Consider the following 26,484-nt stretch of genomic DNA (forward strand, 5'->3'; position numbering starts at 1 on the left):
TTTGGATTCCGACAATCGATTCCTGTAACACCCGAGGTGTTTGATTATGAGCACAAAGTCGACTTACGGCAACTTTATACGGATTGGCCGAGATTCTGGTTACACTATATCTAAATGTGGGAAAATCGGTATGATTATATACCTAATCGGGAACCGGTCATCGTTCCAGAGTTAGCGTGCGTACCGAAATACATGCCATGGTTTAGGATCCATGGCAAGCCATATTTATTGTCGGAAGAGGAGAGGCGACGACAAATTCGTGCCCAAAGGGAATGACGGGGCCCTTTAAATCCAAGAAGAAGGGATGACGATGCAGGCCCATCAATAGCGCCCACACAATCACCAGGCCCAACAGTTCAACCGATGACACCCATATCACAGCCTTTTCAGATTATGCCAGGTGCGTATCCTAGCCTTTATATGTATCCTAACCCTTATATGTTTCCTTTTCCTAGTCTTATGGTAGGTTGGAATCCATGGCCCGGTTCATCTCCATTCCTGATTACTCCGAGTCAACCGTAGATCTATAGGCCACCGTCGCATGAGGGATTGCACGAGGCGTCATCGGGGAGCTCTTCTTTCTACCAATCCCCATCACCTTACGGGATTCAAACATCTCTGCCGTGGGTGATGTAAACATCGCCGCAGTCATTATTTTATCAAGGTGGGTCACCCGCCCAACACCCACAACTAGATCTCCTGTCCGAGGAACCACAATCCCCGCCAGAAGCTGATCGAAGAAGGAATCCAACACGGACTAGTCGACGACCCCTATGTGGCACTGATTCCGATCGCTACGGACATTGATTTTTTTTAAATATATTTGTACAAATTTTTTTATATTGTTCCATTTAATAAAATAAAAGTTCTTTTGAATAAGACAATTTTAATACAACATAATTTCATTTAATAAAATATAAATAATACAACATAGTTTTTTACGACAACTTTCAACTATTTCGATTTGGACATGATCTACTTGTATGGCCTGGGTTCCTACACCATTTGCATAACTTCTGTTGATTGGTTGTTTCTCGGATATCCATATTGGTACTATTCTAGTCGAGCAAGGTCGACCCTTTAGTTTGCGACTCAATTCTATATTCGGTAACAGCTTAAACGAAGCAAGCGATATAGGCGGACACTTACGTTCATCTGGGACAAGTGGGAATACGTGTCTCCATACGTTGTATATGGTTTCTAGTTAGTACACTTTGTCGATGTAGCTCATGGGATCTAGACGGAGATTTTGACAAGCTGCAATTACATGAGCGCATGGATAACGAATTGCGTCAAACCTCCCACAGTCGCAAGTCTTATTTCTTAAGTGTACATGATATTGCTCGCCAATAATACCTTCGTGCAGTCTGTCAAACTCTGTCACACGAAACCATAGGTTGTCTCGATCGTGACAGACTATGTGCATGGTGTTCGCCCGTGCCTTCACCTTGTTAATTTCTTGCAATACCTTTGCACACCATACACAGCCTCCTTACATTTGGCCTTTATAACTCGCTGCTCGTTTCAAAAATAATGCTACTAAACGAAAATATGTCTCTCAAACAACTGATGTTATCGATAAATGACGTGTTCCTTTTAGAATAAAATTTATGCATTCATCTAGGTTTGAGGTCATATGACCATATCGTAGGCTGCCGTTGTATGCGTGTGTCCACTGTTCGAAAGGTATGTTACAGAGGTAGTTTGCGCCTTCTTCGTTAGCTGAACTCAAAACCACCAACATCTCATGAAAATGGTTCTTACTTATCTCATACCCTGCCAATATAAGTTGATAGCGAAAATTACATACCACTTTTCCATTTAAAATAAATTCAATATTACAAAACGAAATTATATTAATAGATATTAAATACCCATGTTGGTCACTTGTTATTTTTCATTTGTAAATCAAAATTTCCTGTAGTAGTTGGACGCAACGTGCCTTAGGCAATACCGATGGTGTGTGCAATGTCACAGGCTTCCTTGTCGATCAATTGCGACTAGTATTCTGACGCCCCGATCCGATATGACATAGATATTAGGTTAGGGGCAGACATGCCTCATTAACCTAGAAAGAAAGAACTCCCAGTCATCAGCTGACTCCCCCGGTGTTATTGCAAACGCAATTGGAAGGATTCTCCCACTGCTATCCTGTGTCGTAGCTAGCAATAGCCGATGGGTATATCTACCGTACATAAAGGTACTATCAATTTGTACCAATGGCTTGCAATATAGAAATGTGTCTCGGCATTGCTTAAAGCTCCAGAACAGATGCTTAAATACTTGGCATCCACGGAGTAATAGGTCGTTATAGTATGCAGGTCCCGTTTCAAGTCTGTTATACAACCTGGGACATATCTCTCCAGCACCTGACACCACTGCCACACTTTATTATATGAAGCGTCCCACCCACCATGAATCTTTTTCAATGCCTTCTGCTTAGCTATCTAAGCCTTACGGTAAGAGGACGTGTACCTCAACTGGCTATGAATATTGGCAATTAAGACCCGTATTGAACTTTTGGGATCCGCCTTCAACGTCAGTAGTATTAAGGTAGCTAACATATCTGAATTCATCTTAGGATGATCTTCCGAAACACCTGTCAATGAAGTACATTAAAAAATGCAACAGTACTCAATAATAGTACTATTAAAAAACTTTAAACAGTTAGTGATACTGCACCAGCAATATATGTATGTGGACCTTTGTACTTTTTTATCTTCCACAGGCCTATCTTTTTCCTAAACAAGGCCATAATTTTCTATTAACATGTACCGTCTTACACTGCACACTTTGCCTCAAACTTATCAGATTTAGATTTAACCATGTTATTAACCCTGTTCATGATGCTATGTTGTTTTAATGCACCGAGAAAACTATTTTTATTGGAAAACTCCTTACTAACTTTCAATTCACCTGAATCCAATGAGGAACTTGTACGGTCACGCCTTCTGTATGGTAGATCTGGAAACTCTAACACATCATCTTGAGATAGATCGACATTATGCATATGGGCTAGAGGCGAGTACGCCCTGAATCGCGGATCTTCTTTTTCATCATATGAACCCCTTTCAACCAACATCTTCAGGTATGGTTGGAACAGGCTCTGGTTCTGAAAATAATGCAACTTTTGCACCATCGGGGCCGCCTCTTGAGGTGGATCCGCATCGGACTCATTATCTGACCCATCATTATATGCAACGTAGAAGGTCCCCTTACCGCTGGACATCGTAGAGAGTACATCATCCCTCCTTATGGATGTTTCACAACGTCTCCAATCAGATGTGGATTGTCAACCACTAGAATTTGATGTCATTCCTCAGTACGTATTTCCGGCATCAAACATCGACCTACTGAGGTGCATGTCTCATCCACTAACGGAGTGTCGTGCAGGGGTTGGATATTCCATACTGCTACTAAACACGGGTGCTTTTGTGTTTTGCCACCCACTAAAGGAGTGTCGGGCAGGGGTCGTGTATTCCTCTCAACCAGCAGTAAATGTTGAAGCTGCAAATGCATCATTTGGCGATGAAAATTGTTCATATAACTCAAGATAAGGTGATCCACTAGCGAGATGAGTCTGCACCATTACCTCCAATCTATGAGCGCCTTTGATGTCGAATGAGTCATATGTCACAGGATCAACTCAAGCACAAAATCGATACTTAATAGACAAAACTTTCATTAGCATCGTTCCAAAGATTTTATGCCTAATTCTTTTGCGAAGTTCTGTCAAATCTATGTTCTAGTTAAAAACCAGTCTCGATGTGTTATCCAATAAAAAAACACCATTCTCGGTGTTGCAGACCTCACCATCATAGTAAATAACAGCACTAATACGTTCACTCATCTTCAATTTCTTTTCTTCTTAGCCTCTCTAATTTTTTTGCTGTAAGTTATGCAACCTGAGAATAAAATTTGGCTCATTTATAGCCTCATTTTTCTATGAACTACCGTAGCAAAAGAGCGTCCACGTGGGAGCTTTTTTCAGAAATTTTGCTGACAGTGCATCCTACTTGAAGCGTTTTCGACACTATTTGTTCAGAAACGTTTACTCAGAATTATTTTTCTATGAACTATTGTAACAAAAGAGCGTCCATGTGGGAGCTTTTTTCAGAAATTTTGCTGACAGTTTATCCTGCTTGAAGCGTTTTCGACAATATTTGTTCAGAAACGTTTATTCAGAATTATTTTTCTACGAACTACTGTAGCAAAAGAGCGTCCACGTGGGAGCTTTTTTCAGAAATTTTGCTGACAGTGCATCCTGCTTCAAGCGTTTTCGACACTATTTGTTCAGAAACGTCTACTTAAAATTATTCTTGCAGAAACCCTAAACTGCAAACCCTAAGACAAAAAAAATATTCCTTATATTTTTTTAATACCCTAAACACAAATTTAAAAAAAACTAAACCCTAATTTAATCAATTAACCATAATACCTTAAACTCTAATTTAGTATTTAAAATTAATAATTATTTTAATGAATTAACTCTAAAACCCTAAACCCTAATTCAATTAATTTTTTCTCGAAACCCTAAAACTTAGCATAGCGCCAGTATGTATATATGCTGCAATCATGTTATCTTTAGGAATTTTTTTTCGTGTATATATATTGGAAAGTAATAATTAAAAAAAATTAGAAATGAGCTTGTTACAAGGTAAAAGAAACTTAGCCGGTAGATCAAAAATAAAATGATCTAAGCCATTGATAATGAGAAAAACCTAAACGCTGAAGTAATCGAATTACCAAGTTATTGTTTACACGTTAAGAGTTATTTAAGAGTTTTTTACTAAAAGATTATAAGAAATAAAATATTAAAATAGTATGTTTAAACCATTATGTATCAATTAACCCTAAATTAATCAATTAGCCTTAAATTTAATCAATTAACCCTAATTTAATCAATCCCTAATTTAATCAATTAACCTTAATACCCTAAACTCTAATTTAGTATTTAGTATTTAAAATTAATAGTTAATTTAAACCCTAATTCAATTAATTTTTTTCCTAAGCGTTTTGTCCACGTTAGCAAAGCGTGCCCTCAAGGAAGCGTTTTCTACTGACGTGGACAAAACGCTCCCCCAGGGAAGTATTTTCCTGACACGTACTCTGGAAACGCGCTGACGTGGACACATTTTCGTAGAAAACAACCTAATCCAATAAATAATTCAATAAACGGCCCATTTTCGTAATTAAATTAAAAAAAAGGCCTTTTTAGGTAAAATGGCCAATATTTTACCCCACACAAATTGCTTCGCTTGCTTTTTGAACGTTTGCAATAACTTTTTTACTAGTCATTATAGAAATTATTTTTTTATTACACTACTTTTTGCTGTTCACATATTATTGTTAATATTTTTTTATGGTTTTATGGGATTATACGTAATAGTAATTACTATAAATCTTTGGTTAAAATTTTTTAAGTCCTTGTACCTTCAAAAATTTGAAATTTAGTCCCTATATTTTTATTTTCAAGAATTTAATCTTATTATTTTTCAAAGTTCGAATTTTAGGTCTAATTGTTAAAACTATTAAATTATTTTTGTTAAATTGATGTTTATTACAATATTGTTATTTTTAGTTACAGGCTACCAAGTGTTTTTTTTTTAAATTTTGAAATGTTATACAAACAAATTTAACAAAGAAAACAAAATTAACAATGTCAATAGTTGGACCTAAGTTTCAAACTCTGAAAGTAGAGGGATTAAATTCTACATTTTTGAAGAATACTAATTGATAATACTCTAGAATGACTAATTTTATGTGCTAATTGTACGTTTATTTTGAGTATGATCCTACTAATTTGGGCTATTTATGGTATTTTATCTTTTACGGACTAAATTGAAGGCAAAAGTAAATTTAAAGGGAAAAGCATGAATTTGGAGATAAGTGGGCCAACATGCGAAGTAGTAGAGAAGTGGTGCCGAAAATGCAAAGTGTGGAAGACTTTTGGGGCAAAAATGTAAAAGAAGATATTTTATAGCATAAGACTCTATTTAATGTTTAATTATATATGGATAATTATTAAGGATAATTATTTAGATTTAAATTTAAGATTTATTTTTATTTATCTTTAATTATCTTTAATTATCTTTATTTATTTGTGTTTATCTTTTAGAATTTAATTAGGAATAGGCTAGTTTCTTAGTACTATAAATAGGGGATGAAATGACACAAATTTTATCTATCTTTTGATGTAAACACTCTCTCCCCCATAAATTTAGTCTTTTTGTTTTTTCCATATTTTCTTTCGATAAAAATTCCCTTTCCATTATTTTTTCTTTTTCCCCAAAAATCATGAGCCACTAAATTTAATCTAGCCGAAGGTTGTCGAAATTCCCCGAAAAGGTTCATGAGACTTACAATCTGCGCTTAGCCTTCTCAACAGGGTATTCATCGCTTCTCCATATTACGGGGCTAACGCTTCCGTCCATGTCTCTTAATAGGTGATCTTTTCAACTTGTGCAAGGAACGGTCGCTTTGTACGTTTTTTGGGAAGGTTGCACAGTCGGTTCATTGGCTTTTTATGTCAGAAGTTGGCGAGTCGAAGAGATAAAATGGCGTGGTATTCGCCATTGGGAAGTGATAATCTAGCAGAAGGTAGTCCCACAAAAGCGATTATTGGCTAGAGTTAGGTTCCGCCAAATCTTAAGTCTAAATTCTTGGAGCTGGTGGTCGTAGGTGTCTTCTTCCACTATAACTAGCTTATTCTGCTTCAGAAGGGTCACTTAAAAGCCAAAGATTGAACCCAAGGCGAATCGAGACAACCGGAGGCTAGAAATCCACCATAAGAAATCTTTTTCTCAACTTTATTTTTACTTTTAATTTCTGAAATTTCAAATTAACTTTTAATTTCGTTTTTATTTTATTTCACTCTCAGATCAAAACTTTAAAAATCTATTTTTTTCAGAAACGCAGGTTTTCTTGGGCACGATTCTGCCTAGGATTTCGAGAAACAAGCATTCGTGCAATCCGGTCCCTGAGGATTCGACCCTACTTCCTCTTTATTGTTCTTGTTCACTATTTTAGGAAATAGGATTATTTTGGTGCTCTCAATGACCGCATCAAATTTTGGTGCCATTTCTGGGGACTAGAAATGTACTAATCTTGTCTTTTTGTTTCTTATGACCAAATCTGCTCTAGGTGCTCTTGCGTTTGATTTGGAGATTGAAAAGACTACAAGAGGTAATCACAAGGAAACAAAGCTAAGGAAAAAGCAGTCAGCGGTGGTTGGGACTCAAAGTAATCCACATCCAGAAATTAGAATCGACGACGAAGCAGAGTCTAGGGTTAACGAAAACCCTATTCAAATATTTGAAAGTGAAAAAGTAGAAGTCAATTCACCAGAAGAAGTGTTTAAGGCCAGGGTTAACGAAAACCCTAATTTGGCACATCAACCAATGGCTCAAACGATTCGGCAACTGGCCGAAGCTCCGATAGAACAACCGCCATTGTGCATTGCGTATCCTACTATGGATACTGATTTTGAATTGAAGTCAGGGTTAATCCAGCTTTTTCTAACTTTTCTTGGGTTGCAAAACGAAAATCCCTACAAACATATGAAATAGTTTCATATGGTTTGTCTTAGTATGAAACCTCAGGGGGTAACTGAGGATCAAATCAAATTGCATGCTTTTCCTTTCTCCCTAGCAGATTCTGCTAGGGAATGATTATTTTATTTACCTCCTGGATCTATTACAACTTGGGCTAATCTTTCTCGTTTGTTTCTCAACAAGTTTTTTCCAGCATCACGAGCAGCTAAGTTAAGAAGAAAAATTGTTGGAATAAGACAAAAAGAAATAGAGTCTCTTTACGATTATTGGGAGCAATTTAAGAAGTTGTATGCGAACTGCCCACAACATGGTATAATAGAGCAATCTCTTCTCCAATACTTTTACGAAGGCCTGAAAACCATGGAGATGAATATGGTAGACATCGCTAGTAGAGGAGCGTTGGTCAACATGACTCCTTAGCAAGCCAGAGACTTGATCTCCACGATGGCTGCAAATTCTCAGCAGTTTCGAGTCAATCCTGAACCCCTTAGAAGGGTTCACCAGCTAAATAATTCTACTGTTGAGGATAGACTTGATAGACTTACTAATATTGTGAATTCTCTTGTTGCAGAAAAAGCAAAACCAGCCCGAGTATGTGGAATATGTGCTATACCTGAACATACAACTGATGCATATCTCAGTCTGTATGATGATACTAGGGCTCATTTAGATGCTGTAAGAAATTACCCTAGGCCACCACAAAGGCGATATGACCCTTATGCTAACGCGTACAACCCAGGATGGAGGGACCACCCTAACTTAAGTTATAGAGCCAACCCATAGTATAATCAGCCATACCAAAATCAGTTTCCACAACAGCCAAGAGATTCAGGTACTTCTCTAGAAACTATAGTCAATAAATTAGCAACTAATGTCATTGATTTCCCACTAGAGGTGTGCATTGGTCGGGCTACCCGACTCGGCCCGCATGAAAAATGGAAGGGTTTAGGTAAAAATATAGGCCTGAAATATGGGTTTGGGTAAAAATAAGGCCCGTTTAAAAAATGGACCGAGCCTCGGGTAAAACTTTTTTGGCTCGAGCCAGGGCGGCCCAAATTGTATACTAAAAATATTTTTTTATTTTTAATCATATTTACATTTTATTTTCAATTTTAATATAACAACTTTTTATTATATTTTTAATTTGTGTATTGTTTTAAGAATTGTTTTAGTCTCATTTTTTATTTATTTCTTGTTTTAATATTTGTTTTTATGTTTTAAATGTATTTGATTTATTATATTTAAAAAAAAATTATTTAATGAAATAAGCTAAAAAAAATTTAAGAATTAAATTTATCATTATACCTTTTTAAAACTAATTTGAATTAAACCGTACTAAAATTCGATAATAATTTTATTTCGGGCCGGGCTTAGACAAATTTTTAGATCCATATTTCGGGTCGGGTCGGGTCGGGCCGGGCTTGGGTCTAGAAAACGGGCCTAAAATTTGTTTTGGCTGGCCCATGAACACCTCTATTTCCAACAGCAAACTCTTAATTTCCAAAAAGAAACGAAGGCATCTATAAGATAATTGACCACATCAATTGAGAAAATGAGTTCTCAAAGTAAGCTGCTGTCACAAACAGAACTGAACCTGAGACAAAACGCGAATGTTGTAACGCTGCAAAGTGGAAAGATACTGGAACCAATTTTTGGCAGAAATCTTGGCCAAGAAAACGCCCAAAAAAATCCCAAAAATGACGAACAGGTCCGAGCGAAACCTCCATTGCCGAAAATCCAACCTCTATTTCCAAGACGATTAAATCAGTGTCAAAAAGGCAAAGAAGACAAGGAGATCCTCGAAACATTCAAAAATGTCGAGATCAATTTACCACTGTTGGATGCCATCAAAGAAATTCCGCGGTATGTCAAGTTCCTTAAAGAACTCTGCACCAACAAACGAAAATTAACAGGTAATGAAAAGGTAAGTGTTGATAAAAATGTATCTGTAGTGTTACAGCGGAAAATGCCAGCGAAATGTAATGATAGGGCATATTTGCAATACCATGCAAGATAGGCCATTTGGGAATCAAGAAGGCTATGTGCGATTTAGGGGCCTCGATAAATGTAATACCTTATTCTATATATGAATCACTTAAAGCAGGTTTTTTGACAAAAATAGGAGTTATCATTGAGCTGGCAGATAGGTCCATTGTGCATCCCGAAGGAGTTCTCGAGGACGTATTGGTAAAAGTTAATGAACTTATTTTCCCTGCAGATTTTTATGTGATAAAAATGGAGGAGGATAGCGCTCTTGGATCTTCAGACCTTTTGTTAGGCCGACTTTTCCTTAGTACCACTAGCACCAAAATCGACGTTCAAAGCGGAATTCTTACGATGGAATTTGATGAGGAGATCCCGAAGTTTAATTTCTACTATGCTATTAGTCATCTAAGCTAAATATTGAGTGTAAACCGTGTCGACATAATTGATTCTTTAGTAGAGGAGACTTTTGAGTCCATTTATGAATATAAATCTGAATTTATAGTTGATGATTATGGATCTGTTAATGAGTTATTGTCTCCATCAAACACTAAACTTTTACCTTCTGTTGTGCAGGCTCTAGATTTAGAATTAAAGCCGCTTCCCGAACATATTAAGTATGCATTTTTGGGGAAAGTTAATCCCCTACCGATTATAGTTTCCAATAAACTCTTTAAGCTCGAAGAAGAAAGTTTGATCCAGGTACTACAAAATCATAAGGAGGAGACTGGCTGGACCATTGCCGATTTAAAAGGGTTAAGCCCTTTGACATGCAAACACATGATCTACTTGGAGAAAAACACTAAGCCAAGACGAGAGGCGCAATGACGGTTGAACCCGAATATGATGGAGGTAGTAAAAAAAGAGATAATCAAGCTGCTGGATACTGACATAAACTACCCATTTCAAACAACAGATGGGTAAGTCTGGTACAAGTTGTGCCCAAAAAACGGGCGCGACAGTAAAGAAAAATGTTGAAGGAAACTTGGTACCAACTCGAGTGCAAAATGGGTGGTGTGTCTGCATTGATTACAGGAAGTTGAATTCTTATACTAGAAAATATCATTTCCCTCTTCCTTATATATATCAAATGCTTGAGCGATTAGATGGTAAAACTCACTTTTGTTGTCTTGATGGATACTCAGGTTTCTTCCAAATCCCAGTTGCGCCAGAGGACCAGGAAAAGACTACTTTTACGTGCCTATTCGGCACATTTGCATACAGAAGGATGCCATTTGGACTTTGTAACACACCGACCACCTTCCGGAGATGCATGATAAGTATATTTTTCGAATATGTGGAAAAAATTATCAAAGTTTTTATGGATGATTTTACTGTGCATGAGAATTGTTTTGATGAATGCCTTAAAAATCTCACAATAATCTTAAACAAGTGTATAAAATTTAATCTTGTCTTGAATTATGAAAAGTGTCACTTTATGGTAGACAAAAATTTGATTCTAGGACACGTAGTTTCAACTAAGGGAATTGAGGTCAATAAGGTCAAAACTAACATTATAAATTTTTTGCCATATCCCTCTACTGTAAGGGAAATTCGTTCTTTCCTTCGCCATGCAAGATTTTACAGGCGTTTTATAAAGAACTTCTCGAAAGGAGCTGAACCACTGTGCAAATTATTACAAAAGGATAAGAAATTTGAGTTCAGCACAAAATGTAAGGAGGCTTTCGACGCACTCAAGCAGAAGTTGGTGTTCGTTCTTATACTGCAAGTGCCAGATTGTAAAAACCCTTTTGAAATTATGTGCGATGCAAGCAAATACAGTGTGGGGGCAGTGTTGGGGCAAAGGATTAACAAAGAGCCTCATGTCATTTACTATGCTTCAAAAACCCTAGATGTTGCACAAAGCAACTACACCATCACAGAAAAAGAACTCCTAACTATTGTATTTGCTTTGGATAAATTTCGATTATATTTATTGGGTTTTAAGGTGGTTTTTTTCTGATCATGCAGCTCTCAAGTACTTGATCGCAAAGAATGAAGCAAAGCCAAGGCTCATTGGATGGATTTTGCTGCTCCAAGAATTTGACATCGAGATTTGTGACAAAAAGGGGTGCAAAAACTTGGTAGCGGACCATTTGAGTAAGTTAAGAATACCTAACGTTGACACTACTATAAAGGATGAGTTACCTGATGAGAGCTTATTTTCGACTGAGGCTCATTACCCATGGTATGCGGATATAGTAAATCTCTTAACCACAGGTTCATTGCCCACCGAGTTAGCACGTTCCGTGAAGGACAAGCTTAGACGGGAAGCTCGATATTACATTTGGGATGACCCATACTTGTGGAAACATTATTCAGATCAGATAATAAGACGATATGTTCCAGAAAGCGAGGTAACCTCTATACTTACTTTTTGTCATACAGAAGCTTGTGGAGGTCACTTTGGCCCTAAATGTACTGCTCACAAGGCATTGTAGTGTGGGCTATATTGGTCCACAATTTTTCGTGATGCATATAATTTCTATAAATCTTGCGATAAATTTTAACATACAGGTAACATCACTAAACGAAATTAAATGCCTCTATCCCCGATTCATATAGGTGAGATTTTTTATGTATGGGGTATTGATTTCATGGGCCCATTTATTTCTTCATTTAGAAACGTATATATAATTCTTGCAGTAGACTATGTTTCCAAGTGGATAGAAGCAAAGCCTACTAGTAATGATAATGCTAAAACTGTTATGGAGTTTCTAAAGCAAACTATTTTTTCTAGGTTTGGCACACCTCGAGCTTTGATCAGTGATCGTGGTACCCACTTTTGCAATAAAGTCATGGAGGCACTCATGAAAAAATATGGAGTTCATCATCGTATAGCAATAGCCTACCATCGCTAAACGAATGGTGTAGCAGAGGTTTCGAACAGAGAGACCAAGACTATTTTCGAGAAAACAGTTCGGCCCAACTGAAAGGATTGGAGTCTTCGGTTTAATGACGCACTTTGGGCTTATTGAGTGGCGTATAAATGACTAATTGGCATGGCCCCATATCAACTTGTTTTTGGTAAAGTTTTCCATCTTCCAGTAGAATTGGAACATAAATCCTATTGGGCTATTCGACAATGTAACATGGAGTTAGAACCCGTAAGGAAGGCGAGGAAATTAGACATTCAAGAATTAGAGGAAATTCGTAATGATGCCTACGAGAATGCTCGCATTTATAATGACAAGACAAAGTTATTTCATGATAAGAAAATAGCTCAAAAGCATTTTTTGGTAGGATAAAAAGTTTTTCTTTATAACTCCGTATTAAAGCTATTCCTAGGGAAACTTCGATCTCGATGGCAATGACCTTTTATTGTGACCCAAGTATTCACACATAGTGCAGTTGAAATAGAGAGTGAAGAAACAAGAAAGCAGTTAATAGTCAATGGCCAACGATTGAAGCCATTTTACGAGAATTTTCAAGCCCACCTGGTCAAGAAAATTCAGTTAGAGCCACCATAGAACCATTCACGGCATTGAGCTAACGACGTTAAACAAGCATTTGTTGGGAGGCAACCCAATGTTTATTTTTCTTTTTCTTTTATTTATTATTTATTATTTTATTTTAATTACTTATTACTTAATTATTTATTTTATTTTGGATATTAATAAAAATTCTCTTCTTCTAACTAAGTGAACCGAAATGAAAACAAAGAGAAAAAGAAGAAAAGACAAAACCTGCAGCCAAACAGCTCTTTTTCCATCCCCATTCTAGCTTGGAATAGCGCATTCCTGCCCTAAAATTCCCCAAAACTTGCAGCCAAACACCCCATTTCAGCCAAATAAAACCCCAAAACCTAAAAAATTTTACCAATCTTTTTCACAAAACGTCCATAGCCGTTGAAACCCCTTCACCATTCCTCCTATCGCCGATTCGCCACATCCATGGTGAGAACCTGTAGCCGCGCCACTGCCGAGCCGCCCTTCACCGTCAATAGTCGCCGACGCCGATTTTTGGCACCCTAAATCATTGATTTGGCTGACGGTGAGTCATCCTCGTCGTAATCTCTACCGCACAATGACGCGTCCCCCTCTCCTTCTCCACTTCATATGCCACCGGCGCACATACCTCTCTACCACGAGCTGAACCGTCTCCGTCGCCTGCTCCTATACATGCCGAACAACCCGTTCTATGCGTTCCACCACCGGTACAAATACGGGATATGGCACCCGAACCTTCACAACGCCGGTGCCTTCGACGGCCAACTCGACTGACAGCCTGACCAACGTCGCCGAGCACCGGTTCCTCATCATCTCCACCACCATCACCCCCACCCCTTGCCACACACGTGCCAACGCAACGTCAACATCGACGCCGACGATGTCCACCACACCAATCGGCCCAACCAACAGAGGCACTCATGAGTTCTTCACACGACTCCAACGTCAGCGCCACCGAACAATCCACTCGCTCCGATACCTCCGAGAGTCGCAATGACCAGCGACCACTACCAACTCGCTGCTGAGCCTACCAGTCTCGCACATCTGTTTTACCATCCGAGTGCCATTTATAGGGTAGCTTAGTCTTTGACACTCCTACCAGCCGAAACAGGTATGATCATTTACGTCATAAACAACTCGTGCCTTGCAAATGTTTGTCATTACCTGTTTTGGATGCTTTACATCTTGAAACTGCTGTTACTAATTATTTTCACAATATTGGTTGGGTTGGCAATTTTGATATTACTTACTGTGCCTATTATGAGATGGTTTTGGAATTTTATTCCACGTTTCATTTTCAGCGACACGATCCAATCTCATTGGATACACTTGGTGTTGCCAAGTTTCGGTTGCTTGGTACCATGCATAGTTTGTCCCTCACTGATTTTAATATTGCATTATCTTTTGTGACTAAGGATTATACCATGTCTACTGATTATAAAAATAGTCTATTTACTTTTCCTACAGATTTTAAGGCTGTCGAGGCCTTTGCTTTGTTAACTGATAATGTCGAATCCATGTATAGCCCAAAAACATCAAAGGATTTATGGTTTCATAACCCCATCTTATGTTACATACACCGTTATTTGGCTTAAATTTTTCAGGCTGTCGAGATGGTTGGCTACCGTTTTGATGACGAAATTATTCTTATTGTGGTGTATGTATACCGGTCGTCCGGTAAATTTGGGCTATTTGTATGCGCTTCAATTCGAACATGTTATACATGCAAAGCGTCCTCTAATTTTAGGCTCATTCATTACACAACTATTATTTTCTCTACATGGTTCTAATGCTCCTATTTCAAAATTGCATGTTGCTTGTTAGGCAGATCCTTTGGATTCTCGATGCCTCGACTTGATGGGACTGCATCTTGGCACTCCATCCTCCTTCCGTTCTGTCCCTCTAGGCGTTCGCTCTGCACCAGTTGAACGAGTCTTTCGACAGTAAAATCAGAATGAAGTACCCATTCAAGCCCAACCTTCGATGATCGTTGATCAACGCTTAGAACGCATCGAGGCTCGACTCGACACTTTTGGCTAGTAGCTAGCCAAACTCATTACCATCATGCGCAAACGACAGTAACTACACGGGGAGTTCTTCTAAACTTTTCTTCTGCCTATTTATTTATTTATTTCACATCGAGGACTATGTGTTTTAAGTAGGGGGAGGCATTCCTCATTATTTCTGTCATTTTATATGCTGATTTTTTTAATGTTGCTGCTGCTTTGGTCGTTGCTGTCCATATAATTTTTTTTAAGAATATTCTGCCTCTTTTCATGCCCAAGAATTTGACCACGACTTGCCCGCTGTTTTACCCACATGCATGATTTTATCTACTGAGTTAGTTATGATTTTGACTGTTTGATTGCATCTCCATTGTTTTATTTCTTTTAGGTTGAATAATTATGATTAATAGAGTTAACCCTAATTTGCTTTTAGTAAATTTGATTAAGTCTAAATAAAAAAAAGACACTTAATACAATTGCATGCTTAAAATATATTCATGACTATTAAGGTGGTTGCTAAAACTTGTTTTTGGCACTTGATTGTTGCTCCTAAGTCCTACAAAATTAAAATTTCATTTAAAAATAATAATGTTTCTGTGGTTATGAGTACAGCTTAAGATGTGACTAGCTGAGTAACCGGTGTAAGGTGCTTGGGTTGTCATCCGTTGTGTGACGTGTTAGGTAAAACTCCGTTAACCGGAATTAATTTTTAAGAATATGTTGGGTTGAGTAACTGGGGTGAGGTGCTTGGCTATCATCTCTCTTCGCGTCAAAAGGTTCGATATGTTCTTAAGAAAATAAAAAAAAATTAGGAGTATGTTGGTTTGAGTAACCGAGGTGGGGTGCTTGGCTGTCATCTCTCTTCGCGTCAAAAGGTTCAATATATTCTTAAGTAAAAATAAATTAAATTAAATTTAAAAAACAAAGAAAGAAAGAAAGAAAAAAAGAAAAAAAAAGATATATTAATAAAGCGTGGGGACTAAAGGTAGAAACGAATAGAGTGTCTTGATAGGTTTGGTAAATTACCTAATTTTCATGAAATAGTCCAAGTCGATCTTAATTTTTGTGTGTGTTAATTGAATACTTTATTGTTTAGATTTAAATTTTGGATTTATTTTTATTTATCTTTAATTATCTTTATTTATTTGTATTTATCTTTTAGAATTTAATTAGGAATAGACTAGGTATATTAGTACTATAAATAGGGGATGAAGTGATACAAATTTTGTCCATCTTTTGTTGTAAACACTCTCTCCTCCATATATTTAGACTTTTTGTTTTTTCCATATTTTCTTTCAATAAAAATTTCCTTTCCATTATTTTTTGTTTTTCCCTAAAAATTATAAGCCACTAAATCTAATCTAGCCGAAGGTTGTCGAAATTTCCCAAAAAGGTTCATGAGGCTTAAAATCTGCGCTTAGCCTTCTCAACAGGGTATTCATCGCTTCTTCACATTACGGGGCTAACGCTTCCGTCCATTCCCTTAATAGGTGATCTTTTCAACTTGTGCAAGGAACAGTCGCTTTGTATGTTTTGGGAAGGTTGCACAGTCGGTTTGTTGGCTTTCTGTGTCAGAGGTTGGCGTGTCCAAGAGACAAAATGGCGTGGTATTCGCCATTGGGAAGTGATGATCTATTAGAAGATAGTCCCACAAAAGCGATTATTGGCTAGAGTCAGGTTCCGCCAAATCTTAAGTTTAAATTCTTGGAGCTGGTGGTCGTAGGCGTCCTCTTTCACTATAACTGGCTTACTCTGCTTGAGAAGGGTCACTTAAAAGCCAAGGATTGAACCCAAGGCGAATCGAGACAACCAGAGGCTGGAAATCCACCATAAGAAATCTTTTTCTCAACTTTATTTTTACTTTTAATTTCTGAAATTTCAAATTAACTTTTAATTTCGTTTTTATTTTATATCACTCTCGGATCAAAACTATAAAAATCTGTTTTTTTTTTCAGGAACGCAGGTTTTCTTGGGCACGATTCTGCTCAGGATTTCGAGAAACAAGCATTCGTGCAATCTGGTCCCTGAGGATTCGACCCTACTTCCTCTTTACTGTTCTTTTTTATTATTTTAAGAAATAAGATATTTTTTGTGCTCTCAACGACCGCATCACTAATACTTATAACATATTTCAACCTAAATCTTTAATGTTTTCTTGATCCTTCTACCATTGTACTTGTTGCTGTAGGTAATTTGTGTTGATTTTTTCATGTATAAGTTTAGTTCTTTAGAGTTTTTAATACAGTCAACTCTCTATATAACCTCATTTGTCTATTAATATTTTACCTGTTATAGTACACCGATAACATGTTCTTATAAGGAGTGTAAGCTAACATATCGAGAATTTTCATTAAATAAAAATAGTGAGAATCAAATCAATAAAATTAAAATATGTAAAGTAGGTGAATGCGTTCTTGCTTTTATACATATTTTATTTTAAATTATTTCACATTATTTCACATTATTAATTACAAAGTTCATAAATCTAACAAGTTTAATTAATCTGAATGAATTATCAAATTAAATTAATTAATTAATTTACCATGAGTTAATAATCAATTTATAAGTTTATGATGTTCCAAATTCAAAGTAGAATATTTAATTAGGAAACGTAATAGTTGATTGAATTGATATCTTTAATTTCATTCATTGAAGATTATTTTATCTAATAAAATATGATTAATGGATTTTGTGTGTGAAATTTAAACGTTTTATTCTAATAATATTTTAGCTAAAATCAATTTATTTAATAAATTATAATCAATAGGTTTGCTTGTATGAAATAACTATAATTTTACTTCAAACTTTTAGGCAATATACACTATTATAGAAAACTAATTTAATAAAAATATATATTTTATAACAATGGTTGTTTCTGTTATAAATGAAAAGCTGTTATGAAATTTTAAAATAAAACATAAAAAATCCATTTTATTAGAAACTGAGTTGTGATAGCGAGAGTGTCTGTTATAAAAAATGGTTGGTTGTAATAATAATTTTTATTTTTTTTTGTCAAATCAAAATTTTAATTTTAACAAAAAAAAGAATTTTCATAAAATTATTTTATGAAATGAAAAGTTATTTAATTGATGAAATTTTTAAAAAAAAAAAATCGGTTGATTTTTAAATAGAAAACTATAATATACACTAGTTTAGGTATTAAAGTGAGGAAAAAATAGGTACCGCAGTGAATGAAAAAACCTATATTGAGGGTTTATGTTCTACCTTCAATATTCACTCTTGAGGTCCCTTCCTCAATGGATTGTTGTTTGGACTGCATCATTATGATTAACAAGTATGGTTCACCCATTGTAGAGGCCCAAATTTGCCCTGGCCCAATAAAAAAAACCAAACCAATAATATTCAAACAGCCCATCAAACCCAAACCAAACAAGGTCCAGTGGCCCAAAAATTAACCCTTGCCCACAAAACTAAACACCAAGGGAAAAGAAAAAAACCCTAGGCGCCGCACCTAAGTCTCCTCAGCCCCCTCCATGTGCGCCCTCAGCGTGCACTCCGCTCGAGGGTCGACTCCCCTGGCATGCTAGCACCGAAACGACAAAACCCTGCCCTGTTGACTCTCTAGGCTTGCAAAACAGAAACAGAAAGAGAAACATAGAAGCAAGTCGACAAAGCAGAAACCAAACAATGGCTAAATAGTACCAAACAGTAGCAAAGGCAGTGATAAAGAAAGAAATATGTATTTTTAAACAAGGAAAAATGGCTATAAAGGCCAGATGATAGTTTGTATTCGAGAGGGGGGATTTTTTATTTTTGAAATAAAAATACAAAGAAAGTCGAAACATCAAAGGTTTTTTTTTATTTTTATTTATGTTTGTTTCATTTCTCGGAATAAAAGATAGAAAGCAAAAAACTCACCTATCTCTCTCGTGTCTTGCCATCGTCAGAGGTCCCCTTTGGTCGTGAAAGCCAAGAAAACCTTTTAGGGTTTAGATCGGGCTTTGAAAAAGGAATATGGGAAGTCAAAGGGCCAAAGTCGATTTTTTCTCGCTTTCTCTTACTTTTTCTGGGATTTTGCATTGAGATTTAAGATTTTTTTAGGTTGAAAATCGATTTTGAGGTCTCCGGCCACCGTGTACGGCGGCGCTATCGCTAGTGACCGACGGCCATCACGGTGGTCCGGCGACCAATCTCAGAACGGAGGGGGAAGGTTGAGAGAGAGAAAGAGAGAGCATTCAAATTTTTTTTAAGAACTAAGAGACCAAATGAATTTTTCCAAAAAAAATAATTTTTATAAGCTTGTAAAACGGCACCGTTTTGGTGCCTTATTGCTGAAGGCTAAACGACACCGTTTAGGTGCCAGACCCATGCGACCCGACCTGCAAGCATCAGGATCCGTGTATTTTGTAGCAGAAGGGCTAATTACACTTTCAGCCCTTCCACTTTTTTATCAGTTTGCAATCAAGTTTCTTTCTTTTTTTTAATTTGTGCCCTATAATTTATTTCAGTTTTCAATTTAATCCCGCGTAGAGTGCAGCGTTTTGGAGGGCGGGGATATTTTCCCTTTGGTCCCTCCATTTCATTCGCGCATTGCAATAAAGTCCCCTATTTTATTTTATTTCGACTTTCGTCCCATTACGTTTCATTCGATTTCCATTTTAGTCCTTTTTTTTGTTTAATCATTTATTTTATTATGATTTAGACTCTAAATTTTATTTTAACCCCAACCTAATCCTTTATTTATTTAACTTCAAGCTTATTTTATATGTATGATTGTTCTGCTATTTTATTTATTTGTTTATTTATTTATCTTCCTTTAATTTTTAAGTGGTTATTATTTTCATTTTATTTGCATTCTATATTTTTTATGCTTTTATTTTTAATTATTTATTTCATATTTTTTTTCTTTTCTTCCTTCCGTTATTATTGTTATTATTATCGTATTATTTATTCATCTATTTTTATATTATATATCCCTCATATATATATTAAAGATTTTAATGCTTACTCTCTAAATATTTGTTGTTCTTATTATCTTCATTTAAATATTTGTTATTTTTATTATTCTCTCGCTACTAATATTTATTGATTTGTGTATCCATCTATTATTTGTTTCTTTTTATATATTTTCCCGGATTTCCCTTTTATTATTTTCCTTTTTATTTTACTTATTTATTATTATTATCATATTATTAAATCAATTAGCTTTGCATTATTATTACTATTACTATTACTATTATATTTCTTTTATATTTATTAGGCTCCGTTTGTTTGCCAGTAAAATGTTTTCCGAAAAATGATGTCTGGAAAATGATTTATTTTTCTGGAAATGATTTACTTTTTTGGTGTTTGGATGAATCTGTGTAAAATATTTTCTGTTGTTTGGCAAATTACCTGAAAATATTTTCTGGAAAAGCTATTTTCACATATATTGATAAATTTATATTTTAAATTAATTTTACATATATTACAATGATTTATTTATAAATAAATAAATCAAATTAAATATATAATAATACTCAATTATTAAGCTAAAATATTAACTTTCATAAATTGAAAACAACCAAAGCAATAAAATCGAGCTAATATGTCAATTATACAATAGTAATGATCAGTAGTATGTGTTAATTCATATATTTCCACATCGAGCTAATAAGTCAATTATAAAAATACAATGATCAGCAGTATGGATTAATCCTTGTATGTCTTTTATTGAGTGGAAATATTGTAGGCCTTTATCAACCCATCCAGCATTTGCACAAGCAAAAAGAACCCAACAATAACAAAGTGCCTATAGCAATATCAACCAACACCAAAATATCCAATATCCAATATCAAAATAACAAAACAGTGGCTATACCAGCACAAACTCTGTACTAATACCAACCAAATCAAATATCCAATATCAAACTAACAAAATATCAAAGCTTTTCACTTACTTCTAATTTGCAACTGATTCTTGTGTGCTTACAGGATCTCCACTAGTTTGGTGTTTCCTATTTGGTGATTTCAACTTCACTGAAGAGCTTGCAGTTGATGTCCGACCTGACTGTGTTGTATTTGATCTCAGTCTAGACTGAAAATTGTAAAATTATAGCGAGGTAAGTAGTTATAAATTAGCAGAAATTGAAATATTGCTAAACTAAAGTGAAACTCTTTAACTTGTAAGTTGTTCTTCTGTTAAAGAATGTTAAAGTGAAACTCACATATGAATAAACATCACAACCTATTATGTCTACTGGACCTAAAGTTTAGCTTGAGTCATGCAATCATGTATGCAAGTTCTGAAGTGCGAATTTCCTATATCCCCGGACAGCGGCCTCAAAAGTGTATAATATCTAAACTAAATTTCAATCATACTGACCTTATAATGATGGCAGCAGCACTAGACCTAACTCCTCTTCCAAATAATACCAAGTGGCATTCTTAAGTTTTAAATTAAGTGAATGAATTCAATCAACTAAGGTAACAACATAAAATGGCTTCCATAAATATTAGGTAATCTAAGTCAAAGCTAGTAAATACCTTGACTTATATCAACAAATGGTCTCCGTTCTTTCACCCACTGGTAGCTTTGTGGAAGCCTCCATCCTTTAGATTTCATCAAGAAAGCTACTACAATAGCTGGTGACCTGTTAGAAAGAATATAATCATCCTCACTAATTATTTGTCCCATTTAAATAAGTGTAAACACACCTGAGCATTTTTGCCTCAATGCTAGTTGATCCCCCCAACCCAATTAACAGAACAAGGAGGTATTACACACATACAAAGCAGGTAATCTCCTATTTGCAAAAACACACCTGGGTGTAAGGCATCTTATAGAGAAAGACCAAAAATTGCTAAGACAAAACCAACAACCAAAGTGCAGCAACAGCAAAACCAAAAACTGCTAAGACAAAAACAACAACCAAACCATTTACCAGATCGAAGCTAAAACGAGGCATCAGCTTTGAACAATTGGTAAAACACAAGAAAAAAGAAAGGATATTTATGAAGTAGATTCAAACCATTCTATGCCAAGGGATTACTTATAAATCTGAAACCATTTTTAAAAGTAACAAGGCTCATTGACATTCAAAGAACCCTCTCAATGGCTATGCTTTCAAAGTGTTTCTTCCATTATGTTTCTTTTTTTTCTTTTCTTACCATCAGGATTGACCTTCAGTGAACTCTCTCAATGTCTACAACGATGATGGATTTTATTGTCAAAATTATTTGATTTGCATTAATGCCTTAATTTTTTTTTTCCTTTTCAAATAATTCGATCTAGTTGATAGTATATCAATGTTGCAGCACACAATTTCGCAAGGAAGAAAACTAATTTACTGAGCATTGATATACTTGAGAATTGATCATAATTCGTAAATTAGGTAAATAATTTCCTATAATTTTCAGAATTTTCATATTTTTTTTGATCAATCCACAATTTCTCTCAACGATTTCCTAAGTCTTTATATGTTTCTCCAAATTCATAATCTTTCTTACTTGATTATTGATTTTTCCTTAGGCGTTAATAAATCATGCACTATAATGCCTAATTGATAGGATGAAATAAACAATAATTAAGAACAGAAATGAAAAAGAAAAAGAGTAAGCGTACCTTGAGAATAATATGAGGATTGAACCAAACCTCATCAACAAAAGGGAGGAGAGAATCTAGGAATGAAGGCCTGAGATAAATCAGAGTGTTGGCGGTGAAAAGACCGGTGGTGACCGGCGGCTTCCACGGCAGCCGGTAATATTCGTTGACGGCATGAAGAGCCAACAACGGCAACATTCCATGAGACACCGCCCCTCTCCTCCATCTTCCGCTGTCCATCGGCTATGGTTTTTATCTGCAGTTTTCACTTTGTGAATCAACGAAAAAAAAAAACATTCATCAATGAAAGATTAAAAGAAAGAGAATCTTTCTTGCTATATATGCTTAGCATTGCTTTTTAGGAAAATTTTCCCGTGTTTTGGAAAATGTCTTATAGAAAAAAAAAGTTAAGACATTTTCCCCAAAAGAAGACTTATTTTCTCGTGTCTTGGAAAAACTTTTACAATTGGGAGTTTATTTTCCATCAAACAAATGGTGGAAAATGATCGAAAATATTTTCCTGAAAATCAAATACAAGCAAACAAACAGAGCCTTATTTTACTTTATTTTACCATTTATTTATTTATATCATTTTTATAATTTTAAAACTTTAAATTTTGTTATTATATTATTATTTTTCTCAATCTTTACATCATCATCATCATCATCATCATCATTATTATTATTATTGTTGTTGTTGTTGTTATTATTTTTATTATTGTTGTTCGTTGTTAATTATCGTTATTGTTTCTATTATTATGTTTATTATTATCCATGCATATTAATATGTTAGTTTATTGATATCAATGTTATATATTGTATTGTATTATGTATGTTACGTCATTATTATGTCAAATTTGTCACATTACCATTATTCGTCGTCAAGTATAACCCCATTCATGTTTCAAATGATTTTTCTTTAAAACAAAATCAATTAAACGCATATCATTTTTAAATATTTCATTTTATCTAAATTCGTACAAAAAAAACAATTTGAAAATTTCCCAAAACAAAGGTGATGTTTGATGTTTGGAAATTCGAGAAATTGTACCCTAACATGTTGGGTTTCGATTTTCTGTTTGTCCAAATAATCAAACATCCCTTTAAAGATTTCGCTCGTGTTTTCTAAACTTTAAACGAGGCAATATTTCATGTTTGGAAATTTCAAGAAATCGTGCCCTATGTGCTGGGTTTACTCTCGAGGGCTTAAAGTGTTGTGTCCTAACGTGTTGGATGTGACATTTTATTACTTTGTGACAAGAAGGTCTTTAACATCTGCTTCGATTTATCTAAACATCTTTGCAAAATTAACATTAATAAAAAGAGGGATCGTATTCTAAATTCTTTTCGAGTTTTTAAATTTCGACATTAAGACATTAATTAATCAATTAGGTACCAATTTTGGGCGTTACGAGGGTGCTAATCCTTCCTCGTATGTAACCGACTCCCGAACCCTTTTTCTCGAATTTCGTAGACCAAAATTATTTTTTTAATAAAATAAAATATTTTATTAAAACAATCAAAATATTAGGTGATCCATTCACACCTAAACAAAAAGGATTGGTGGCGACTCCCTTTTTTTTCGTTTTCATTTTCAAAACCAAAGTCGACCCGTTTTTAAAAAAAATAGTTTCGACACCCATGCTTTACATTAATATTTTAGGGTTAAATTATAAAGTAAAATTTTTATGTATTTTTCATATATTCAGAAACTAGTATGAGAATTTTTTTTCGAATTTAAAAATTTAAGTCTAGTTGTTACTATAAAGATTATTTTGTTAAATTTATTAGTGTGATATTTTGAAATAAAAAAATCATTTTGATAGTCCTGTGACAAAAAATGATATTATAATGAACCTAAATTTAGCAAAGAATTTAGATGATTTAACAATTCTTAAAAATCACATTAGCATTTTAATTAGATTAAATTATTAAGACTAACTAATGATATTGTAAAAGTTAAGGTATCAAATTATGTCAAAATTAAAGTATAGAGATTAAATATCAAATTTTAGTGTAGTATAGGGATCGAATTAAAATTTTACCATTGTTATATAATCTGAAAAAAAAACATAGGATCAAAATTAAAATTTAAATAGTGTAGTGCATAGACCAAAATTAAAAATTGACCGTTGTCATATAATCTTAAATTTGAGGGTAGTATAGGGACCAAAATTAAAAGTTTACCATTCTTCTAAATAATTGTTAGAAAAAAGGCAGCAGCAACAATGAACAACAAAGAGCATAAGCTCATGAAAAATAGGAAGCAAAACAAAACAAAAGAACAAAATGAAAATCCAAAGAGAAGCAGCAAGTAACCGAATGAGAAAAGTCCCCCATCAGCTTTCATTCCATTTCCATTTCAAAATATAAAGGAGATACAAAAGCAAGTCAGTTACCTAAACGTAACTACTCCTACCAAATTTGGCAAGTTGCCAACTAAAATAATACAAGTCAAAAGCTGAAAATAAATCAGCTATTACATCCATCATTTTCAAATCTAAAAGTACTAGCTTTAAATATCAAGCAACTTGCCAACTTGTTAACATCACAAAAAAAAACAAAATTTAAACAAAAAGTTGCTTCTGATTCAATCTTCAAACAGACATGCTGCTGCTGGAAGTTTGTTGCATTGCAGGCCAATGCTCAACACTCCTCCTTGGACTGTAGGCAACAAACACCGATTGAATCCCTTAGAAATTCAAACCTGATTGTGCCAAGAGGCTTTGTCAAAATGTCAGCCAATTGATCTTGTGAGCTGCAATGTGTTAGACACACTTCTTTGGATTGAACAACTTCTCGAACAAAGTAAAACTTGAGCTTAAAATGTTTGGTTTTGCCATGAAAAACAGGATTTTTTGAGATGGCAACTGCTGACTGGTTATCCACCATAATTTCAGTAGGCTCAAGCTGTTCTTCATTCAAATCACATAGCAACTTCCTAAGCCAAATGGCTTGATTCACTGCTGCAGCTGCTGCTATGTATTCGGCTTCAGCAGTAGACTGAGCAACAGTTTGTTGCTTCTTTGAACTCCAACTGAAAACTCCCGAACCAAGTGTAAAGAAGTAGCCTGAAGTACTTCTCATATCATCAACTGATCCACCCCAGTCACTATCTGAGTAGCCAGTTAATTTCAGCTCACTTCCTTTCTTGAACATTACACCAAACTTCAAAGTACCTTTGACATACCTGAGTATTCTCTTTGCTGCTTTCAAATGAGTTGTATTGCAGCTGTGCATGAATCTGGACAGTAGACTAACTGAATGCATAAGGTCAGGTCTGGTTGCTGTCAAGTAAAGTAAACAGCCAATCAAGCTTCTATACTCCTTTTCATCTACCTTTTCTTCATTTCCAAAGCTGCTTAGTTTCTCTCCCACAGCTAATGGTGTGCTCACTGGTTTGCTATTTTCCATATGAAACTTAGTGAGAATTTTCAAGGCAAATGCATACTGGCTGATAAAAATGCCTTGATCAGACTGGTCTACTTCCATACCAAGAAAGTAAGTCATGATTCCCAAGTCTGTCATGTCAAACATGTCTTGCATATTCTTCTTGAACTCCTGAATCAAATTGACCCTGCTTCCAGTCACTAATAGATCATCCACATATATTGAGACAATCAGCAAAGTCTCATCTTTAGACTTCTTTATAAACAAAGTTGGCTCACTCAAACTTTTCTCGAAATTGAGCCTAGACAGGTAAGCATCTATCCTGTCATACCAGGCTCGAGGAGCCTATTTTAGTCCATAGAGTGCTTTCTTCAGCTTGTAAACCTTGTCCTCCTTTCCTTGGACTTTAAATCCATCAGGCTGTTCAACATAAATTTCCTCTTTAAGGAAGCCATTCAGGAAAGCTGACTTGACATCAAGCTGATGGACCTTCCACTGTTTCTGTGCAGCGAAAGCAAATAGAAGCTTTATGGTATCCAGCCTTGCCACTGGAGCAAATG

The 26,484-nt window shown here is 35.3% G+C and overlaps 1 protein-coding gene and 1 long non-coding RNA gene across 3 annotated transcripts; both read right to left on the reverse strand.

Moving 5' to 3' along the window:
- Nucleotides 1-18,179: 18,179 nt before the first annotated feature.
- On the reverse strand, nucleotides 18,180-19,618 carry LOC107895911 (uncharacterized). The gene is made up of 2 exons (XR_001683514.2): nucleotides 18,871-19,618; nucleotides 18,180-18,573 (listed from the first exon to the last, which is right to left on the reverse strand). It is a non-coding gene; the product is annotated as an uncharacterized lncRNA (long non-coding RNA).
- Nucleotides 19,619-20,639: 1,021 nt separating this feature from the next.
- LOC107896258 (rhomboid-like protein 14, mitochondrial) lies at nucleotides 20,640-23,083 on the reverse strand. Of its 2 annotated transcripts, XM_016821373.2 has the most exons (4): nucleotides 22,556-23,050; nucleotides 21,756-21,841; nucleotides 21,478-21,584; nucleotides 20,640-21,028 (listed from the first exon to the last, which is right to left on the reverse strand). In XM_016821373.2, the coding sequence occupies exons 1-4, from the start codon at nucleotides 22,772-22,774 to the stop codon at nucleotides 21,024-21,026; spliced, it is 417 nt and encodes a 138-aa protein (XP_016676862.2). In that variant the 5' UTR covers nucleotides 22,775-23,050; the 3' UTR covers nucleotides 20,640-21,023. The 2 variants fall into 2 exon arrangements, 1 of the variants encoding a protein (XP_016676862.2); XR_001683663.2 differs by lacking the exon at nucleotides 21,756-21,841 and having other exon boundaries at nucleotides 22,556-23,083.
- Nucleotides 23,084-26,484: the final 3,401 nt, after the last annotated feature.

The sequence above is a fragment of the Gossypium hirsutum genome, chromosome A10, assembly GCF_007990345.1.
Source record: "Gossypium hirsutum isolate 1008001.06 chromosome A10, Gossypium_hirsutum_v2.1, whole genome shotgun sequence".
Lineage (NCBI taxonomy): Eukaryota > Viridiplantae > Streptophyta > Magnoliopsida > Malvales > Malvaceae > Gossypium > Gossypium hirsutum.

Bases quoted from the DNA above. Each gene is read 5' to 3' on its own strand.
- LOC107896258 (XM_016821373.2), bottom strand. From the start codon at position 22,774: ATGGACAGCGGAAGATGGAGGAGAGGGGCGGTGTCTCATGGAATGTTG. The intron at 21,842-22,555 runs GTACGCTTACTC...TTGTCTTAGCAG, and splicing joins ATCCTCATATTATTCTCAAG to TTTTTGGTTTTGCTGTTGCT. The intron at 21,585-21,755 runs GTGTGTTTTTGC...TCTTTCTAACAG, and splicing joins ATAAGATGCCTTACACCCAG to GTCACCAGCTATTGTAGTAG.